Source organism: Desmodus rotundus, chromosome 6 (assembly GCF_022682495.2).
Source record: "Desmodus rotundus isolate HL8 chromosome 6, HLdesRot8A.1, whole genome shotgun sequence".
Lineage (NCBI taxonomy): Eukaryota > Metazoa > Chordata > Mammalia > Chiroptera > Phyllostomidae > Desmodus > Desmodus rotundus.
In genome coordinates this window covers 81,896,178-81,913,208 of record NC_071392.1, presented here as the reverse complement: position 1 = coordinate 81,913,208, position 17,031 = coordinate 81,896,178, and the positions used below count along the sequence as shown (strand labels likewise).

Sequence of the window (17,031 nt, the reverse complement as noted above, 5' to 3'; positions counted from 1 at the left end):
ACCCAGATCTGCGTTTCCCCACGAACAGCAGGAAGCTCGGGCATTTGGAGTGTGCCGTGAAGTTCCACGCTGCTTATCTTGTGCTGTTTGACTGTCCGTAGGGCTGTAAGCTTACTCAGAGCTCACATAGCGGCGTCCAGGTACTGTAAGTCAACCACTGCTTGGCCTTTGCCCCCTTGTTCTGTGAGATGAAGAAGGCCTCAGATGCATTTGGCTCGGTGAGGCTCAGAAGCACCTGTATTTGCTACATGTGTTTTTTTTTAAAAAAAACCAGCTGTTTCGTGTGTCTGTTTCCTATTAGAATTGAGTTCCTTGCCTGCTCTGTTTTCAGACCTCAAGCCTTCCTTCTTTGGATGTGTTTTTCTAACGTTGTGTTTCCCAAACGTGCTTGATTGTCAGAATCTCCTGGAGAACCCTGATTCCCGTGATCGGACAAGTTTAGGAAATACCCTCAGCCCGACCCATCGGACCTTTCTCTCAGGGTTTAATTACTGAATCCTGTTAAGCACCAAGAACCAACCATAGGCTGTTCATGCAAGCGCTTGGCGTGCATCCTGCATTGCTTTTGGTAGTAAATGAATTACAACAACAAAGAAGTTAGGAGACAGGCATTTAGTCCCTAAGGATCCTTTCTAAAATCAGGACCGACTCAGTAAGGGTCGGGAGTGTTAATAATACCGATTCATTATTTCAACAATGATTTGAGTGCGTACTGCATGCCAGGCACCCGTGCTGGGTGCTGGGGTCTATAGCTGTGCACGAGGCAGCTGACATGGTTGGAAATCCTTGTCCTGGGATGGATACCAAGCTAGCTGCTTCACACACATTTTCTGGTTTAAACTTCATATTCTTCTGTGAGGTAGGTATTATCACCTTCCCTTTAAAATTAAGAAACTGGTATTTCAAAAGTAGGACCGACTCAGCCCAAGTCTCAGATCTAGGGACACAGATTTCTGTCAGGGACACCCAGAATTAGCACCCAGTCTGTCGGGTTCCACAGCTTGTGGTCCTTGTCCCTCAGATCTTCTGCTTTGCCCTGGTATACATGACTCCTTACTCCACCCCTCCTGCGTCAAACAGAGGTTTGGAGCTCTGGCTGCAGGCTGGAATTGCCTGGGGAGCTCTTACAAGGTCTCGTTGCTTGAGCTTCACTCCAAATAAATTAAATGAGAATGTTTGGGGGGGCCCGGGTTGCAGCATTCTGTAAAAGCTCTCTGGGCGAGGCTAGTGTGCGGTGACAGTGGAGAACCACTCAGCATCATTCATGGGCATCAAACAGACACCGCCCGGGGCCAGTCTGCTAGTTCCCAGCATCCTTCTTGCATCATTTGGCTGATTAAATGTTTACAGCCTCCAAGTTACTTTCTTCTTCCATTTTAAACAGACTGAAAGTAGCCAAGATACAGCAAATACTTTAATAAGGCAAAAGTTTCCCCAAAGAGCAACATGACAATTGGTCCATTTAAAGAGGAGTTCATGCGCTTGGATATCTCTCTGCAGTGGTGGCATAGTCTAGGGTGTTATCTCCTTTGGTGTCTCTGCGCCACACTGGAAGAAGAAGAGTTGTCTTGGGCCACACATTAAATACACTGTGACACCTAATCACAAAAAAAACTTACAATATTTTAAGTAAATTTACGATTTTGTGTTGGGCCGCATTCACAGCCATCCTGGGCTGCATGCGGCCTGCGGGCCGCAGGTCGGACACCCCTGGTGACGAGAAGTTACCTGGATTTCTCTTTCCTGGTGAGAGCTGGAGAACCTAGAGACTCTCTTCATCTGATAAGGGAACAGCCTTTCATTGTTTTACATTTTAATTTTATTTCTTTATTTTGGGGGGGAACAAACTTTTAGTCAATGGTGTTTCAAGAAAGTAACCTTCATCCTTGGAGAGCACAGGCCATGAATCAACTTATTTTTTTTGAGGTCCAAGTGAAAGAAAAATAAAAGCTAAAGAGTTTCAATTTTGCTAATTTGGATGTGTTAACGATATGTACTCTAGATGAAGCTTTATTTTGAATGCTCTAAGAGAAAAAAATACCCCGAATAGTAGAAGAATAGATATCTGAGTTTCTTCAAGCTGTTTGAAAGCTCTTAACTGCTCAAGCGATGCATGTGTATATACTTACACAAACTTTTGAGTCAATAATTTCTGTATTTCAGGCTTTCAACACTTTGTTACACATCTGTGATGTGGTAGTGATGTCTTGCCTTTGGGAAGATGGCAGTGGAATTAATTATTGACTCCACTAATTAAATCTCGTTTTGCTTGTCTTCAACAAGTGAACTGTGACCGGCCCCTTAAGAGAGAGGCTCATTTCAAAGCATCTGTATCCAATATGAAGAGTGAATGGTTAGTGGAAGTAACCACAGAGTTGTGGTCCATAAAGTCCTTAGAAAGAGAAATTCAGGGCAAGTAAATTTGGGGCCACTGTCTTTCAACAAGGTGGAGGCCCTTCCGTGAGGAAAAAACATCAAGGCCACCGGGAGCGGGAAGACTCTGTCAGCCAGTGGGTCTTTAGAAGGAGAAAGAACAATGGCTGCTACTCTAAGTCACTTCAGGGCCAGTGTTACCTCTGCGTTTTCAAACTCAGCCACCAATGCTGACAGGATGGTTGGATCAAAGAGTTCCATTGTGGATGAGTCGTTGTATGATCATTCCTTAAAACAGTCATTCCTCCCCCCCCAAAAAGTACATAGAGGGGGGAAAAAAACGCAAAAAGAAAAACATAAAAAATGGCCTCCTTTTTTACATTTCCATATAGGTGATCTCCATACCAGGAGATGAACTTGAACTTGGTTGGGCGGGAGACGGACCTGGTTGGGCGGGAGACTGGAGCCCCTCAGAGAATTTGGGATTCTTCCATTTTTACTGGGAGGGTTGGCAGGTATAACATGTGTTGTTATGTGAGTCCATGAGAGCCTCCAGGGTTCTAACTCCCTGCCTCTCCGTGTGGTGGGGAGTCAGTCGCTCACTCTGAAGCACTCGACCGGTTTCTGTCTGTGGCTTACCCATGCACAGTGGCTTGGAAGTGTCAAAGCATGAGAGCATGCATCCTACAGCATGTGCTGCCGTCCTCTCCCACATGGCTCTGCATGGGAAGGCTCGGGGCCGTCTGCCCCGGCCTCAGGTCTCTCCTTCTTTCCTCCCAGAACTCTCTGAAGGCTTCCAATCGGAAGAAGAAGAGAACGAGCTTTAAAAGAAAAGCCAGTAAAAGAGGAACTGACGTAAGTGTTTCAGGATCTCCTCCTTACCATAGGCTCCCGGGTCTGCCAGGATGTGGCCCACGCTTATTGTTTGGGTGTACCTCCTACCCCTCTTTTCTCCTTCCCTCGACTCTAACCACTCTGGGTTTCAGGGCGTTTTTAAACACACAACTCCCGCCACTTCACAGAGCATTTGCGTTGTCTGTGGAAGTATTATCCCAAAGACGGTGAAGGTGGAGACAAGAGCTAACACTTCTAGGATGCTTATAGTACACAGAATGACACCAAAATCCATGGCTTAATGCTCAGGGGCAAATTGTAGCTTGAGATACTTCTAAGTTTTACGTCAAGTGTCCTCTTAAGGGTAAGCCCTGTGAAACAAGATGTATCTTTTTTTTTTTTTTTTTTTTTGCAAGGGTGGGGGTGGTGCTGGTGGTTTCTCACTCCCACTGCTTTGGGGCTGCCTGTCGAGTCATGGATGTACGTCTCAGCTGTGCCGCTTTCTTCCTTCAGCAGGAAAACAAAGGTCGTCCTTTTGTGATAAAACCCATCTCTTCTCCTCTCATGAAACCCTTGCTTGTGTTTGTGAACCCCAAGAGTGGAGGCAACCAGGTGAGTCATTTCTCGTGAGTTTAACTTGGAAGCCGCAGTGCTTCCCACAACCCCCGGCACCAGTTAAAGGAGCACCACCTGACCCCTAGCGTTGGAAAACAGCCAGCTCCTCGGGGTCAAGGTCACTGTTGCTCCGGTAGGGGACAGCCTCCCGCATTTCAGGGCTAGGCAAAGCCTAGGGGTTCTGTGATATCCCCCTCGGCTTCCACATGCCAATGTGCCACTGTCATGCAGAGATGTGACCGCCCACATTTTCCTTACAGGTTGTCAAGCAAGGCCATTCCACAGTCTCTCATTAATATGTTTCCGGGTTTCTCAGCTCCTACATTTAAGAAGCCCTTTATGACCTTATTTTTATTCCTTTCTATTGTAAGGGAGACCTGGCTACGTCTGTCCCTGTCCTCAGAGGGAAGAGAACAGTGATTCATTATTCATGATAATTGCCAACAACAAACACCACTAATGCTACCAAGAATGTCGCCTTCTACAGGTTTCATTTGGTCCTCGCCCAAATCCTAGGATATGATTAACACCACCTTCACTCGCGAATAAAGAAACAGCCTTCGGGAGGTTAAGTGTAATGACATCCCCAGAGAGACGCGGCTCCTTTAACGGACGGAGTTCGTTCTTGAATCGAGGTCTTTGTCTCCTCATCGTTCCGAGGCTTCTTATGGGTTTTGATTTTTCTCTGTTATTTTCATGTGAGATCAGATGCTAAAATACTTTGTGTCCATTAAGTGCCCATTCTCTCTTTTAAGACAAGATCCCTTGACGTTTCACACTCAACAACTTAAAGATTTGGAACTGTTAATCACCCCTAGAAGGAGGGGAGTTATGTAGTTAAGATTGACCCACTGGTCCCAGCTGATGTCCTTGTTACTAAAGATAATGTGCAGTTTTTAGAACATAATTGCAGTGAAACTTCTTTTATGGATGCTTGTAATTTAAGGAAACGATTCCTCCTCCATTTCTTTAAAATTCTTGATGACTTGCTGTGTTACGATCTCTATTAATGACTCTAGTCCCTGTGCTATAATTTACGCCTCTGTGACTGCTTTGTAATAACTATGCATGTGGCCAGGTGGGTACTTGAAGTATCAGGGAGACCACTCTGTAAAGTATATGATTTTCTGACCACTGTGCTGTACCCCTGAAACTGACACAGAATGATATTGAATGTAAACTGCAATGGAAAAAAATTAAACATCTCTGTTAACATTGTAGAGAGCAGGGGAAAGACAGGTTTTGTAAGCAAAGCAATAACCTATTTTTAGTGTCCTGCTTTTTTGAGTTGCGGAGTGATCTTCCTGTTTTAAAGATGTGACCCCAACACTGCCCCTGCAGGGGGACCTGCAGAGGTGTGTCCCAGGAGCGAGGTTCAGTCTGCCCCGAACCACGCCTTCTCTCTCTAGGTCTGGTCTCCCCACAGCCTCACGAGGATCGGGGTATGTTGGGGAATGAACCACAGCTCCTGTCATCGGCTCCATGATCCTGGCCCCCGAGCACACAAGCCAAATACACTTCATTGTGACAGTCGTCATAGAAAACGCTCTTGTGAAGTCATTCTGAGCTTTTGTTCTAGGGCACACGCAAGCTTGTGGGCGACCCCTGCCTTTGCGGGGCGGGCAGTCCGGTGAAGACTGAGGCTGCTCTGTGTAAATTACTCCTGACAGCGACTTCACAGATGACCTCACGTGCTTCCTCGTTCACGAGAGACAAAAGGGCCCAAGGAAGCTTAAGTGAATTTTCTGAGGGCATCTGCTTTGTTAATGACATAAAAAGGGCAAATGGGAAGAATAATTCAGGCAACATTAACTCCACATGCGTTCTAAATTGAAGGGATCGGCCGCTAGGGCTGGGGAAGTGTAGAGGTGGGCGGGGACTTGGGAGTGCTAAGAACATGGTGTCCTGGGAGCAGCTGAAATGGGAGATGGACAGCACTTAGTCATGCAGAGCGGAGAAAGCTGGCAGGGTGCCCTTTCCTTCTCTCTTCTGTGACAAATTCCTGTTTATCCTTTGGGGTTCAAGAGCACCTTTCCGATCTGTTTCTCAGAATTGATTGCCCTGTGCACTGGGTTCCCATAGCCCTTGCTACCCTCTGAACGGCAACACGAGCACTGTCTGTATGGCTATACTGCTAGGATTCAGGCCCCGTAGTGAGTACCAGGGGCCGCACCTTCGAACCTGTGATGTCTAGTCCATGGCAGATGGTAGTGAATGAGTAACCGTATAATAAACAATATTAAGAGAAGGACGAATGTCGTGGTGAAACCGATTTATTTTGAGGACAGTATGGTGAACAAAGCATGCATATTACTAGAAATGTGGTTAGGTAAAGGTTAGAATGAACTTGGACTAGTGTCTGAAAACTTGGCTGAGGATTTCAGATATGGACCATGGAACAGTTTTCCACTGTTTAAAGTTTTTTAATTTTAAATACTTTATATTTTGAACAAAAGAGTAATATGATGAAAGCATCTTTAAGGAAGATTGATTTGACCTATTGAGAAAATGTGTAAGTCAGGAGGCTGTTCAATAAACTTAAGTGTAATTTGGGTAGATGGATTGATGCGCGCATGGGTGGGTGGGTGCTTCATGGATGAATGGCTGGCTGGCTGGTGAGTAGACGGATGGACTAGTGGATGGACGTGTGCATTTCTTGCATTTTGGCCTGTCAATGTGTTGTCCTACTGATGGGACTTCCGGAATATCTAGGATTCTCAGAGGTATGGCTAGCCCAGCAAAAAATGTATGTTAAGTAAGTTTAAATTTCTGTATACTTCCTGTATAAAATAAGATTCTTTACTAAGCCCAATAAATAGGAAAACGTTGTTTCTAAGCACAATGTGAAAGGTTGAGAAACCTCGAAAGAAACCCAAACATCTATGTACAATTAGAATAATTCACACTGACCTCCAGCTTAATATACTTAGGGTTTCATCCTCAGTAAGGAAGGCCCAGCTTGAGGCCCCAACTGTAGCGAGTGGTCAGAGCTAAGCTAACTCCTGTTAGGACTTGTCCTGAGCTGTAAGCCGTGGCTGTAATGAACCCTTCACGTTGCCAATGAGGCAAGATAGATTCAGCCGTAAGATTGGGAGTCAGAGGGTTCTCCACCTTGGCTGCCCAAGACAACAATCTGGGCAGTTTTTAAAAATTAGTGATGTCTTACCTACCCCATGCTGATTAATTAGAAGCTGTGAGAGCAGCACTTCTTAGCTGGTGTAGACTCTCTGAGTTTATTTTCTTGGGTAGCCAGTATGGAGAACGAAGCTTGCATGTGTGTGTGAATCGCTTGGGGATCGTGTTGAAATGCAGATTGTGACTCTGAGTCTGGGGTGGCCCTGACAGTCTGCTCCAGGTGGTGCTGTTGCTGCTGCTGAGACCCCGCTCTGATCAGCAAGGGCCTAGTGCAGTCAATACAGAAAGACTTTGGTGTTGTGGTGGTTAAATCCCGATTCTCTCCTCGTAGCGACTGACTTACTCTACTCTTCTGCTGCTCCACCTAGAGCACTCCCCTCTCCTGTTTTTGAAGCTTAGGCTTCTAACGTTAAAAAACACTTGTTTAGTCTTCTGTTCTTTAAAAAACTAGACTATAGCTCCCTCTTCTGGCAAGTAAAATACCTACAGGTTTGTTTTTTTTCCCCTTCCTACAGTATTTTTAGGGGTGGACAGAAATTTCCAAGGCTTTGCTGGAATATAGTGAGATGACCACATAGAGGGACTACTTCTATGTCCTTTTAAGCAATCTTATCTTTTAAACAGATACTTCACAATAATTGTCCCTGTTTTTCTAACGCTGAAGGTGGAGAATATACTGGATTTTTGCGAAGATTTTGAGGTTGGTGGCACTGCTGTTGTTGTGGGGATCTAAATTCTTTGAGGGAGCAGGCCCTGGAATCGGGGACCGCAGTATCCTCTCGGGGTGTCTCCTGTGGAGAAGAGGTGGCATAATCCCTTCTGTGCATGGAAACCCAAGGGCTCCAGAAATAAGCACCTTCTCTTACACTCCCCTCTGCTCTAACTGCAGAACTTACTGTTTTTCTTGGATGCCTCTGACTCACTAACGTCTTTCTAGCTGAGTCTTAGAGACCCTTGTGACACCTCGCGATGCTTCCTGCTCTCACACTGATTCTCCCTCTTGCTCTTGTGAATTTCATCTTCCAGTGACGTAGATTTTAATTCTAGTGCAGGGCAAAGCACATGTTCTGACCCCGAGAGTGATTCTGGCTAGGGAGTCATCCTGAGAGTTAAGGGCTTCAGACCCTGGTTTCCAGACTGCTCAGTGTGAAATCCCAGTGCCGGGGTGCGGTGTGAGTTGGACCCTGGATCAGGGCTCCGAAGGACCTTATTCGTAGGTGATAGGAGGAAGTGTGTTCAGTCTGCAGACAGGCTCATCCTGACCAAGTTCACACCAGCATCTGTGGACAAACTTCCCCAGACCGGAACCGTTCCTCCTAAGTTGAGGGCAAGTCAACCAGGGTGGGGAGAATGAGAAGACAAGAAGTATAAACATCGGAACCCCCAAACTGGTTTTCGGTACTCAGACAACCCTGACGAACATGTTGTTTTTCTGCAATGCTTGGATTGGGAGTAGATTAAGAAGGATTATGTTTAGATAAAACTTCAGTTCCCTAAAGCTTAGAATAGGCTGGGAAGAAGACACAAGGGCAGTCGGTCAGTGACAATACCAAAATTCAGTCTCGAGATCTTCTTGTCGAGATGGCCTCAACAGATGGAATTTAAACAACCAAACAAGGAAACTGTGCTAACTCCCTTTTTCCAAGGCACTGTATGTGCAAGGGACTGCCAGGGCAGCTGTCTTAGTCTGTTCAGGTGGCTGTAACAGAATACCATAGACTGGGTGGCAGATAAACAACAGAAACTTATTCCTCATAATTCTGGAGGCTGGGAAGTCCACGACCAAGGCACCAGCCAATTCAGTGCCTGGTGAGAACTCCCTTCCTGGTTCGTGGACAGCTGCAGTCTTCTGGCTAGTGTCCACGCAGGGCAGCAGGGGGAGAGCTCTCTGAAGGCTCCACCCTCACTCCCTAAGCACCTCCCAAAGGCCCCGCCTCCCAATACCACCAGATTGAGGGTTCGGATTTCGCTGTATGAATTTTGGAGGAACACCTGTCCACAGCAGTGGCTAACACCCAGACCAAGTCAGCCAGCCACTTTGGTAGGTCTAGAAGCTGGATGTCTCGCTGCTTAGTCCGTAGCCAGACAAGTGTATCAACACATGCATCCCCTCCCCGAATTAAAACATTTCAGTGACTCTTGTCTTTTGCAAAATAAAGCCCAAGCTCCTCAGCATACATGGCCTAGTGTACAGCTCAGGTCTCCTACCACTCCTGCCTCCTGGTTCGAAGCCTGAATGGAATGTAGTGTTTCTATGGTGTGTCTTATCCTAAAATTTCTATCTCTACTCATCTGTCAAGACAAAGTCCAGGTATCATCTATAGGAAGCCTTCATCTAATCCCCAAATGTGGGTTTAGAGTATCTCCTTTGGCCATTCACACTGCTCCGTAGGCATCTCCACCACAGCATTTACCATCTTTGATTGAGCTCATTCATTGTATTGTTCTCCTCCTGAGCCCCTGGCCATGCACGTGGGCACACAGTGGGAGCCGAATATGTGTTTATTAAGGTAATTAGGTGTTTCTTAGGGGTTGTTCAGAGTCAGTTTCAAGTGCTTGTTTCTTACCCTCTTCCTCACATTACTTTTTATCTTCCTCAGGCCTTTCTTATTATGTGGACAGTTCTTCCTGTGACCTTGATAATGACTCTGAGATAATAATGACCTGTGATAGTAGCTTCGTGACAAGGCTTGCTGAGTGACATATCCGAGAGTTTCAGCTCACACGCGAATGACAGGGCTTTGAGGAAGCCTCGAGCGCCTTTGAGCCGACCCCTCCTCCACGGCTGCTCCTTACCCCAAACCATTGTGTTTTATGAGCAACCTAGAGAACTTCCTGTTGAGGACAGCATCCTCTCTGTCTAGCCCATCTTTCCTTCCCTCCCATAAAACTGTGTCTCTCACAGAGTGGGCGGACGGCTGAATCCTGTTTATTTCCCTCTGGAACAATCTACCTATTTTCTCGGAAGCTTTTTTTTTCTCTCCCACCCTGTTCCCCACCACCTGGGGCTGGAAAGAGCAGTTTTCTCTCTCTAGTCAAATACCCAGTCTCGCCATGTCTTAAAAAGCTCTGTGGTCAGTGGGGTATTACATCTACAACTGCGTGCATGAGAACCCTCTCCAGAGTGCGTTGTAAGCTGTTTTTTCGTTTACAGAAAACTAGATTCTCCCACAAGAGTGGCAGCTTTTGCATATGGCACACGGAGACTTGTTGGTGAATGACAGTTGTGTAAATGACTGAGTATATTGGAAAGAAGTGACTCTTCCTGGTGAAGTAGTATTTGTCAAACCATTCAGTTCTGTTGAATACGTTCTCTCTATTAAAGCCCCGAAGTAGCATATCCTAGAGGCAACGGCAGAGTTCACAGAACTGACTTAACTGTGTGTTAGGCCTTTTTACTCCACCCACCAGCACTGATGTAAAACAATGCAATCCTTTCATTTAGACACACCATTGGTTTTTTTTTCTTTTTTGCTAATGATTATACTTTGGAAAGCTTGCTTTTTGAAAGAAGAAATTATAGAATGACTGCACGCGATGTATGGCTCTGCACGCTATCCCTGTACAACTGACGAGTGCATTATTCTCATAGGTTGTGGTGTCAATGGCGCCTCCTACAGGTGGGCAGTGCAACATTTGCCAACCTGAATTGATACCCCTTCCCTCAAAAGGGGAAATGGCGATAATTAGGTGTTCCAACTAACACAAACTGAAAGTGAGCAAAACCCAAATGGTGTCGCTCAAGCCTTCCAGAGACATTTTAGATTAAGGAAATGACCTCTAAATGCTTTGCATTTCTGTTTCTTCAAAGCTGTGAAGTACCTAGTACTGCCCGCAGAGCAGAAGGAGCTGAAATTGAGAGGTGCGCTGGACCGTAGCCACAGATGGAGAGGAATAATGAACATCAGTAATTCAAATTGCTCTAGGAGTCTAAACCTGAAAAATTATTTTTCTAGCAAGTCGTTTAGAAATTTTTAATAAATTGGTTTGTCATTAAAATGACTTCTAAACATAAAAGATTACTTGAGATAATCCTCGACTGCCTTGATACCAAGGCCCAGTATGGGAAGAAAGAAAATGACTCAGGATGTAGGTAGTATTGTGTCTAAAGCTATGTCTGAATTTTACACGAAGCAAAATACATCCTCTGGTGAGACTATAGGATTAGTTATAATAGCTAAGGATAGAATATTATTGCTAAATTTATAGCAAGCTCATGATGAAGCAGAACTTTTATTTTTTTAAAGATTTTATTTATTTTTAGAGAGAAGGGAAGGGAGAAAGAGGGAGAGAAACATCAACGTGTGGTTGCCTCTCACACACCCTGTACTGGAGACCTGGCCCGAAACCCAGGCATGTGCCCTGACTGGGGATCAAACCCATGACCCTTTGGTTCTCAGGCCAGCACTCAGTCCACTGGGCCACATCAGCCAGGGCATGAAGCAGAACTTCTGAATTACAGGTTTGGATGAAATGGAGAATGAAGGACCTGCACTGGCCTCTGGAACACCTGGTGTAACTGTGATAATTATAAACCTTACTTTAGTCCTCACGCCCTCAAGTGTGATTTAATGAACAGATTAACAAGGAGCAAAAAAGAAAGACACTAACATTTAGAAAAGGCCTATTTTATGCCATATACTACGCTAGATATATAACTATTACTGATCCATTTAATTATCATAATTACCCTGAGAAGTACCTATTGCCCTTGTATTTCATGAAATATGTGCTGAATTTCTGCAAGATTATAAGTGCTCGCGATCACTCAGTTAGAACACCCAGGTTGTTTTTAACTCAAATACTGTGCTAATTCTACCGTACTAGGATGACCCCTCAAATACAGCACAGTAGGTATAAAAATTTAGGGTTATTTTGAGAGAGAGAAATTGTGATTTCTAATAAAGGAACTATAATTATAAGCAACAAACTCTGCCTACTGGTCAAATATTATTTACTGTGGTTGATAATGGCCTAAATGAGGCACCTTATTCATTTTTAAAGCTCGTTGGACGCTGCTTAATAAAAAGAGCCTTCGTTTCATCTTTCAGAAATGATCTTTAGACCTGCCTTGTACTTGCCACGATGACCGTTTCTGTAACTGTCACATTGACTTAAAACACTCCCAGAATGTTCGTGTGTGAGAGAAATGTTTGGTTTGGGCAAAGATATGGACATGGAAATTGAAAAGTATCCAAGTAAAATTAGATACCACCAGCTGGAGAAGTTACATATGTGTATTGTAAACAATGGGGAGCCTGTGCTACTTTTGCTTCTGTTAAAATTTTTTTCAATCAAGTCATGCTTCTCTCATACTGCCCATATTTCGTATTGTGCAAAGACAATAGTAATCCTCAGATGAAAGTAAAAATTAATGTTAAATTACATAGGCTGACTACTAACTTCCCTGCAGGGATTGTCATTCATTAAGTAATGATGGTGAAACTACCAGGTACTGTTCATAAGCACCCGTCGCATGCTAAACCCTGTGATTGCCCCTCAAACATTATTGCATTTAATCCTGGAAACATGTCGGTGAGCTAGGCCTTCTTGTGTCCACATTAAAGAGGAGGGAGCTGAGCTTAATGGAACTGAGGAACCTGCCGGAGTTACACAGGATAGGCTGAAGTCTAATCTGGGCATTGGCCCAAGACCACGATTTTAACCACTGCCCTCATCTGTTTAGAATTAGGTATTCTTTTGACTACCAGGATTTATTATTTTTGTTTTTTAAATAAGCAGCTACTACTTGGAAGTTTCTTCCCATTATTGCTGTTTTCTTTTCTTATACAGGGAACCAAAGTCCTGCAGATGTTCATGTGGTACCTGAATCCACGGCAAGTCTTTGATCTTTCTCAGGAAGGGCCGAAAGATGCGTAAGTCTGGAAATACCCTCCGTGGTCCGTACTGTTTTAGGCAAGTGAGAAGGACCTCCTGCGCTGGCGTTACTTGGTTCCCTTGTGAAATAATTTTCTAAACGTCTCTCCTCTACTTTCTCATCTGCACTGTCCTTCCTTTAAAGCTCTACCTAACGTTTCCCCGCATCCTCTTCCCTGGGTTAATTTCCTTCAAAACACATCTTCTCGGCTGTTAACTCAGTGAGTGTTTCTTGTGTGTTTGCTGTGTCTGAATGTGCGACTGTAGATTGGGAGCGAGCCTGGGAAGGGAGAACGGGTCCATCACTTTTGCTCATGCACGTACAACTTCGGACGCGTGCGTTAGTGGAAATGGGAGTGTGTCTTTGTGGACAGCGGCCATGTTTGTTTCAGAATGTATTCATATGTTTGTATTAGAGCTTCTGTGTGCACATCTGTGTCCGTTTGAGAGATTGACTGATTAATTGATTATATCTATGGATTTCACATCAGAGGGGGGAGACATTTTAATTCCTGCTCAGTCCCTTTTCTGAGCTTCTCAGAAATGTTACACGCTGTTTCTGTCAGAAGTGTTGAGAATAAAGCCTAGATGTAGGGGACGTGCATCTCATATCTCCCCTGGGGTGCAGGGAGAGAGTAGGGACATCTCACTGCTCTCTGGTTCCCTTGCAAAGCCCATCTGTTAAGGTACTTTGGATGTCATCTGATAAGATTGTAACCTAAGAGATACTCATTCTTTTTTAAATAGGCAACTATCAGACAAGGAAATACCAGCTCCTGACACCAGACAGCTGATAGGAACCTGCTAACTGTAACAAATGTATTTTTCCCTTTGCTTTTGACCCTGTGTGTCGTTGTTTTGCCAGATTTACGGCATATTCAAAGTTGTATTAAATGATGTTTTGCTTTTTGTAAGACTTATAAAATAAAGCTTGTGCTCTAAAAAAAGAAATATTGACTTAGGTAATTTCTAGGGAAACATTATTCCTATAGGAAATCGATAAATTATATATATTTAAGCATGCAGGAGAACATTAAATACAAAAATTAATTTCTGCTGACATTCTCTTAATGTATGAACACTTTTGCCACTAGAGGGTGCCATGAGACTTCTCTGTTTTTGTTTCTTTTTTTTTTTTTTTTTTTTTCCTTCTGTCTTTGGATGTACTGGGGCAAATCTGTACCCTGCCTTTTGCCCTTTCAGAGGCTTACTTTTCTTAAGATTGTATCACTTTAGTTAGACTTTAGGTAGATGCTTCATAGGTCAGCATAAAGAACATGGCAGGACAGAAAATATTTTTTAAAAATATTATTTGACTTGAATAGGTGATGTTTTCTAGAACAAAGCCATTAACATCTTTACTTAGGCAAACATTTTAGCCGACAGAGGTGGTATCACGGTATTTTCTTAAGAGCCAACATGAAAAATAAAATGATCTAATTCTAGGCAGCCCAATTTAAAAATAAAGAAAATCAGTGAATCTTCCCCCTTGGACTGAGGCATACAAATAGGGTTTGGCTCTCAGCGAGCTGAGAGGTAGAAGGAAATGGGGGTGCAGTCACAGTGCCAGTGAGGTATCCTCCCCCGCCTCTCTGAAAAAGTTTTCCGAGGAGTCCAGGTGGGCAGTTTAGGTTTGGAAAAGTGAATAAATCCATGAAAAGCTAATAAAAAACAAGGAGGAGATGTATAAGGCCTGTTGACTGCCAGTTGATGATGATTTTCTTTGAGAAAGGAGAGACGACAATGATGGGAAAAGAAAAAGAAGAACGGAAGGCAAAGCCAATGAGGGCAATGCCGTGAGCTGACACAGTAATAGGAATCACAGTGATAGGAATTAGGTAACACTCTCGGATGTCCTAGAATCCCCGTCCAGGGTTGGCTATTTAGAAATGAGGTTTGCTGCTCACCTCTGATCCAGCTGTTGGAGCCAGCCCTCTTGTGATCACTTGGTATTACTCTCACGATTATACATTTTCTCCAGGGGACATCCCTCCCCTATGTTTTCTCTGTGCTGTGGCCAGTGATGTGCTCTGCTGTTAACTTTTTCTTCCATTCCTTCTACAGGCTTGAGCTGTATAGGAAAGTACCAAATCTGCGAATTCTGGCCTGTGGTGGGGATGGAACGGTAGGTCCTTGAAATAGAATCCAGCTCTCACCCTTACTTCTTCCACCTTTCTTTTGTTTTCCTTATGACAGTTGTCTTAATTCATTCCCCCCTCCCCTGCCACAGTCTTTCCAATGCCCTAAAGCATCCTATGTCTCTCTCGTATGAATCATAGCCGCTCAGGGTTAGGAGGGACTGTGTTGTTACCCTCACAAATTCACACTTGGTCTTTCTAAATTGTATCCCTCCCCCAACTCTGCCATACCCTCTCCTGTTCCCGAGCAGGGATGTGGTCGGGCCATCAGAATGACGACGACAGACGACTAAATTCTTTTGAAACCACAGACTCACCTACTCAGCTTGTTCTTGATAATTTGTCACAACAGTTAAGGAGAAGTATGTGTACACAATAGAATTGCTGTAATTTTTTCCAGTAGAAATAGCACTTAAGGTATTGGCTGACATTAGTTTGTCTTAAAGACTGTTGCTTGGTTCCATATGTAGTCATTTTTGAAGAAAAGATGGAATTGGGCTGAAATTTAATGTCATGGGTGTATTTTCCTGTGTTTATGTGTCTCATCTCTTTCTCCATTTGCCCTCTATGTGTGGTGATACATGTATGTTGATATATCAACAGACCATGATGTGCTGATTCTGCTGCCCAGTGTCTTTATTCTGTATTTGGGGTCTGCTCTCACTGGGCCCAGGCTTTTATTATGAACTATCTGTGGCTTTTCTCTAATTTGTCTCCTCGCTCATGAGCACTTAATGCGAAGTTGGATACACACCATACACCAATAAATGAAACTGGGGAGAAAAGAAGTGATCCCACGGGTCCTTCAAGAGACTCTGGGAGAGAAAAACATGTTTGTGTGCGTGTGACCACAGGGTTCACCATTCTGAGAGATTCGCAATGCGCATTATGAGCTTATGACATTTAAGTCATACAGCTTATAAAATTAAGTCTGACAGCAAAGAAGCCAAACCTGTTTCCCTTTGTTTAACCCACTGTTTTCCAAAATTATTTGACCGTGGAATTTTTTTCTCCCACAATACCAATTGCATGTCAATCCATCGTAGTGTCAATAACATAATGTGGAATCTTCCCAACTTTCTTTAGTAACAATTAGGTCTGAACAAATCCTCTGTGGAGAAATATTTATTATTGATTACATTGATATATAATAAATCAATTAATAGACACACAGAGTCTTCTTCCTAGCTCAACTATCCCCCAGCTGGTTACCCTCAATCAAAGTGTATACTCATTGGTGACCCTTTACCATGGCTATCTGCCTTAATTTAGAATCTACTTGCCTCCCTATATGTTTCAAGCATCCCACTCACTCTTTTCTCCTCTAAATCACAGTGACAGAAGCACACAGGTTGAGGATATGCCTGGTGTCCGGAGTCTATAGTTCTTCCTCTTTCTTAAGTGACCGTGACCTCAAGTCCATGTCAGCTGCCTATCCCATCCTCATATCTCGGGCTTCCTCGTGGAGTTGGGTGCTCCGCCTCCCATCACCCAGGAGGCACCACCCCCTCACCCCCGTGCTTTTTTCTTCCTTTCCTCTCTACTCAGCAGACACGTAGGAAGCGCTGTTCTGTGTTACATGGTATTGAGGCATTCTCTGAAATTAGATAGGTATTTAAAAACATGGGATTTTAAAGTGTACAGGACAAAGAGAAGACAGCCACGTTCCGACATCTGTGAAACACCTATAATTATGGAGTCTGAGCCATAATTCGAAAGGAAAATGAAAAGATAGAAGTAGGAGGTAGTCTATTCTGTCAAGAAAACAAGACAAAACAGGAGTTTCAAGAAAGAGGGAGTGGTTATACCCTTCAGGAGAGACCGGGGAATTATCATTGAATTTGGAGACTAGGAAGTAACTGGTGGTTTCCAAGAAAACGGCTTCAATAGGGTGGTGTCTGGGACTAAACCCAGAATGATGAGTAGGCGGGACTTGGTGTGCTGCTAACGAGTCCTAATGACCAGATCCAGTCCCAGCATTGAATCACTATGAATATACTCTGTGCCCTAATATCCTTCTTGACTTGGAGACTCTTTGGTTCTCCCACTTTTCTTATCT

General features: G+C 44.1%; 1 protein-coding gene across 1 annotated transcript in view; it reads left to right on the top strand.

The window, feature by feature from the left end:
* DGKI (diacylglycerol kinase iota) overlaps positions 1-17,031 on the top strand; it is a 393,695-nt gene that overhangs the window by 197,926 nt on the left and 178,738 nt on the right. The window contains 4 exon segments of the mRNA XM_053927331.2: positions 3,154-3,228; positions 3,721-3,819; positions 12,751-12,833; positions 14,899-14,959. Coding sequence (XP_053783306.1) covers positions 3,154-3,228; positions 3,721-3,819; positions 12,751-12,833; positions 14,899-14,959 — 318 coding nt within the window.